Source organism: Emiliania huxleyi (assembly GCF_000372725.1).
Source record: "Emiliania huxleyi CCMP1516 unplaced genomic scaffold EMIHUscaffold_10, whole genome shotgun sequence".
Lineage (NCBI taxonomy): Eukaryota > Haptophyta > Isochrysidales > Noelaerhabdaceae > Emiliania > Emiliania huxleyi.
The window spans coordinates 1,252,674-1,257,542 of NW_005202427.1; the positions used below are offsets into that span (position 1 = coordinate 1,252,674).

At 67.3% G+C, this 4,869-nt stretch overlaps 2 protein-coding genes across 2 annotated transcripts in view; one reads left to right on the top strand and one right to left on the bottom strand.

The window, feature by feature from the left end:
- EMIHUDRAFT_199805 (hypothetical protein) overlaps positions 1-2,072 on the bottom strand; it is a gene marked incomplete at both ends in the record, with an annotated part of 3,253 nt that extends 1,181 nt beyond the window's left edge. Inside the window, 5 exons of the mRNA XM_005793800.1 lie at positions 334-382; positions 688-1,008; positions 1,104-1,161; positions 1,239-1,282; positions 1,437-2,072. Coding sequence (XP_005793857.1) covers positions 334-382; positions 688-1,008; positions 1,104-1,161; positions 1,239-1,282; positions 1,437-2,072 — 1,108 coding nt within the window. The remainder of the gene's footprint in view (positions 1-333; positions 383-687; positions 1,009-1,103; positions 1,162-1,238; positions 1,283-1,436) is intronic.
- Positions 2,073-3,191: 1,119 nt separating this feature from the next.
- Positions 3,192-4,869, top strand: part of EMIHUDRAFT_462116 (hypothetical protein) — a gene marked incomplete at both ends in the record, with an annotated part of 3,404 nt that continues 1,726 nt past the window's right edge. Inside the window, 4 exons of the mRNA XM_005793801.1 lie at positions 3,192-3,568; positions 4,168-4,277; positions 4,374-4,447; positions 4,515-4,820. Coding sequence (XP_005793858.1) covers positions 3,192-3,568; positions 4,168-4,277; positions 4,374-4,447; positions 4,515-4,820 — 867 coding nt within the window. The remainder of the gene's footprint in view (positions 3,569-4,167; positions 4,278-4,373; positions 4,448-4,514; positions 4,821-4,869) is intronic.

Below are 4,869 nucleotides of genomic sequence, written 5' to 3' on the forward strand. Positions count from 1 at the left end.
GCTGGGGGACAGGGAGGGGTGGGCCTGTCCTCCTAGGGAGGGGGAACCTTAGCAATACAGAACAATTAGAGAGATAAGATGACGTCGGGGGCAAGGAGGGAGCTCCCGCAGGATGTAGTTTAGGGTGGTTGGAGTATGAGGGGGGGGGGCAGATTTGGGCGATGGTCTTCAATTGATTGCCTCGTTCATGCGGGCGCGAGAAGTGCAGACAGGGTTACCAGGTGAGAGAGAATGGCGGGGGGGGGCGGAGGCGAGGCAGCGCGAGCCGCGGCGGCGCGAGCCGCGGCGGCGCGGGCGGCGGCGGCGCGGGCGGCGGCGAGGGCGGCGTCGCACCGGTCCGGTTGTCGCACTCGAGCGCGTGGACGGGGCCGATGCGCGCGGCCTAATTAAATCGTAATTAATGAGAGAGTATTTAATTAAGGACGGGGCCGGGGCGCGCGGCCTCAGCGTGGATCTCCTCGACCGCCTTCGAGCGGTCCGCCTCGCCGGAGGAGCCCGCGCCTAGAAGGTTCCTAGAAGGTTCCTGGAGCTTCCTAGAAGGTTCCTCGCCTCGCCGGAGGAGCCCGCGCCCTCCGTCTCCATCGGCGTTGGCTCGGCCGGCTTGGCGGCGAGCGCCGCGGCGCCGGCTAGGGTGTGCTCTCCAGTGTCGGCCGGCGCGGCGGCGGCGGCGGCCTTGTCGGCGGCAACCTTGTCGGCGGAAGCCTTGTCCGCTGCAGCCTTGTCGCGCGCCTCTTCGAGCCTGTTGTTGTGCGACGCGATGTTTGCCTGCAGCTCTTTTGTGCACAGGTTCCGCACGTCGAGCACGTCGGGGAAGGAGATCGGGCGGAGGATCTTCGCGCGCTTCTCGGTATCCTTGCGGTACTGGAAGCGCACAAAGTTGACGGCGAGGTAGGGCGGGAGGCGGGCGATCTGCTCCGTCTTGTCGAAGAGCGCCTCGCGGCCGAGCGCGGCCGAGTGCTTCTCGATCGACTCGGAGAGGGACGCCTCGACCGCCGTGTAGAGGTGCGCCTGCCCGCGGCAGAGGGTGGTGAGGGAGGAGGCGCTTCGCAGCCGCGGCCCGGCGGCAGGCGCGCCGTCTTCTCGTTGATGTGGCACTTGAGGACCGTGTCCTTCTCGCGCTTCTCGTACGGCTCCTCGCCACCCGCCTCGGCGCACGCGTACCTCGTCACCTTCTCGACGCCTACGGGACGCGTCGCGGACATGTCACGCGCGCCCCCAGACACGTCGACCGCTGCCACCTCTCGTCGCCAAAGAGCGCGTCGCCGAGGTTGTCGCGCAGCTCCTGCTGGTGCGGCAGCAGCGGCGGCGAGGCGTTGTCGAGGTCGGACGGCGCGCCGCCTAGAAGGTTCCTAGAAGGCTCCTAGAAGGCTCCTAGAATGTCCCTGGAGGTCGGACGGCCCGGCGCCGTCGGGCAGCTTGAGCCGCTGCGCGAGCACATTCGTGACGAGCGTGGACCAGCACTCCTGCGCGTCCTGCTGCACAAAGCCGCGCCCGCCCTCGGCCTGCTGGGCGAACATCGGGAAGTTCTGCCGAAAGACCGACACGAACTTGAACGGGCGCACCTCCTGCGTCGCGTTGGACCGCTCGAGCTCGCCGACCAGCTCACGCATCGCAAACAGCAGCGCCTTCTCAGACTCGCCGCCGGTGCCGGCGTACTTTTGCAGCGCGAGCGATACCTCGGGGATGCGGATCATCACCTGCAGCGACGAGTTGAGGTAGCAAGTGTTGCCGAGGTTCGTCAGCCCGCCCGGGTTCTTGGACGCGGTGAGCGCGGCGACGTCGACCGCGGGCATGTCCTCCACGAAGATCGTCTTCTCGGCGGGCGCCTCGGGCACCGCCTCGGCCGAACCCATGAGCATCAGCACCTGGCCCTGCTTGACGCCCAGCGCCTCCCAGTCCGCGCCGTCCTTGACGGTGCCTCCCTTGACGCCCATGATCTTTTGCCGCTCGACCGGCACGTTGGTGAGCGCGAATAGCTGCGCCTTGAAGAGGTCGACTGGCGCCGACTTGTCCAGCTCGACGGCCTCGAACTTCTTCTTGCCCCACTTGACGGTGACGTTGATTGTGGACATATATATATATTTGCGGCGGCGGAACGCGAGACAGCCTGGCTGCGGAAAGAATTTTACCACCCGACGCTGGATGTAGCGCACCACACTCCTCTCCTTGAAATCCCTGTGTGGTGGCGGCGTGCCGTCCTCCCATCCCTCCCTTGGGTTGTGTGTTTTCTTTCTTTCTTTCTTTTGCGGTTGCTGACTGCACTCCAAGTGCTCCAAGCAAACTCCCTCGCACAACACTGGGCACGGGACTGGCGCGCACTGGCACTAACACAGGTACACCACGGGAGCCGCCTAAGCGACTCCTGCGAGGGTGGCGAGGCACTTAGCTCCGTGCACCCGCCCACCCCCGCCACAGGCAAGCTCATTCACGACCTGCTCTGCGATGGCCGTGTGAAGAACGACTGAGATACGCTGCTTCTGCAGCCCCAGCCAGCTCTTGGTGGTCCAAGTCACCTCATCGAGGTACTGGGCCCGCGTCAGCTTGTTCTGTAGCACGTCCGCCGCCCTCCGGAGGATCTCACGGACCCCCTTTCCGAACCCGCCGAACGATTCGAACAGCAGCAGCTGCACCTCGACGCCCTTGTCTTCCCTGGCGTAGCGATAATCCCCGGATTCACTCCTATGCACCTTCGGTGAGGGTACATTGGCGCGTAAAAGGAGAGTCACGGAATCGCGCGCGCCTCCACCAGGAAGGGCTACGCAGTATCCCTGACATCCCAACGCGCAGTGGAGGAGGAGCGAGGGCAGGTGGCCCGGAAAGCCCAATGAACCCCACAGAAGGGGCAACTGGCCGTGGCATGGAGCCACAGAGGCGACAGCCAAATCACGAGAGGGGTGAGGCCGGTCGCCGAGCGTCCAGAGGCCGCCGGGAATCGAGCCACCACCGTCAAGGCGGCAAGGGAGAAAGCACCACCCAACACCGCCGTGAAGGACGCAGAGGCAGAAGAAGAGGTAGGAGAGGAGAGGATCTCCGTGAGTCTCCTGCGGGAAACTAGTGGCCTATCACGAGTTAGGGCCCCTACCCCAATCGTTATTGGCGAAGACGTTATTTTTTGCGCCTAACACGCTCATGTGGAGCGCCGGCCTTTCGCTGTTGTTGTTAGTTGTCCTCCGAGGTGTTGAGCCAGCGTCATGACTGCGGCCCTGTTCGCTCTCCTCCTCCTTCCAGCGCTCAACGACGACGCTGACCCTCGCACCCTCGTCCGCTGGGCCTCGTCGCGCTGCGAGCCGGCCGTAAGCGGCTCGTGCGGCCGCGAGCCGCACGGCTACTGCGACGCGTCGGTCGGCCGGTGCGTCTGCTCGCCCGGCCGCTTCGGTCCGCGGTGCGAGCAGATGCACTACCCGGCCTGCCGGCTGCACCCCGACGGCGAGATGGCGTGCGACACCTTTGTCGGCCTCATGTCCTGCGCGTGCCGCCTCTCGTGCGAGCAGAGGTACGGCTCGATGGCGCGGTTCAACACGCCTCTCTGCTGGGACGAGTCCGTGTCGGACGAGGAGCTCAGCCGCCGGTCGCTGCAAGCCGACGGCGGCCGCTCTCCAGCGACCCTCCGCACCCACACACTCCCCACCCTCCCCGACGCAAGCGGCCGCGCCTCGCTATCCCAGGCGCCCTCACCGCCCTCTCGCTGGTCAACACGTCCGACTTCCCGGCGGCGAGCGCGAGCATCGTCTTCCGCACCGACCAGTGGCCGCTGCGCGGCCGCTGCGCGCGGAAGAACATCGCGCCTGCCAAGCTCGCCGCCTGCACCTCGCGCACGGCCGTTGGCCACAACAAGGCGACGAGGCAGCGAGGAGAGGGGGGGGCGCCTCCGCTCTCCCCGCGGACGCCGCCCGTCGCCGCGCCTCAGGCGAGGAACATGCTCGGCGGCGACCCCGTCCCCAACTGGCGCTGCCCCGGCTCCTGCTCCCACCGCGGCACGTGCCTCGTCCCCGCCGCCTAGACACTTCTGGGGCCTTCTAGGAACCGTCCAGGAACCTTCTAGGCACGTGCCTCGTCCCCGCCGCCTAGACACTTCTGGGGCCTTCTAGGAACCGTCCAGGAACCTTCTAGGCACGTGCCTCGTCCCCGCCGCCTAGACACTTCTGGGGCCTTCTAGGAACCGTCTAGGAACCTTCTAGGCACGTGCCTCGTCCCCGCCGCCGTCCGCTCGGAGCACGCGCGGGAGCAGTACCCGCTGCAGGGCGAGCGCGCCGGCGAGGCCCTGCCCCCGCCTCCGTGTGCGCGTGGGCGTGTGCCCTCACGCCTGCCGCACCGAGCAGGCGAGATTACCCGAGATTACCCGAGATTGCCCTCACGCCTGCCGCACCGAGCAGGCGAGCCGAGCTGCGTCTGCCACCGCGGGTATGTCGGCCGCGCCTGCGAGGCTGTCAGCCCGTCCGAGGAGCGCGTGCGCCTCGCGGCAACGCCGCCTGCCGACGCCGCGTCCGTGACGCGACCGTGAGTCGTGTCCACAGGAGCCGTTCGGCGCGTCGAAGTACGGCTCGCTCTGCCTCAACGGCCGAGGCTGCTCCGGCCACGGCGCGTGCGTCGCCCGCTTCTGCCTCTGCCACGCCGGTTGGGCGGGCGCAGACTGCTCGCTCCCAAACGCTCCGAGCCGGCCGCTGGCGCCGCCCGCCGCCCTGCCGAGCGCGCAGCCGATTGGCGGGCGGCGCGTGCCCATCTACATCTACCCGCTGCCGACCGAGATGTCGCTCGAGCACGTCTACATGCGCGACATGCTGCGGCGAGGCCAGTACTACGCCAACCTCATGTTCCTCGAGGTGACGCGTCCTCCTGCCCAACCTCCTGCCCAACTCGCCATCGCATGTC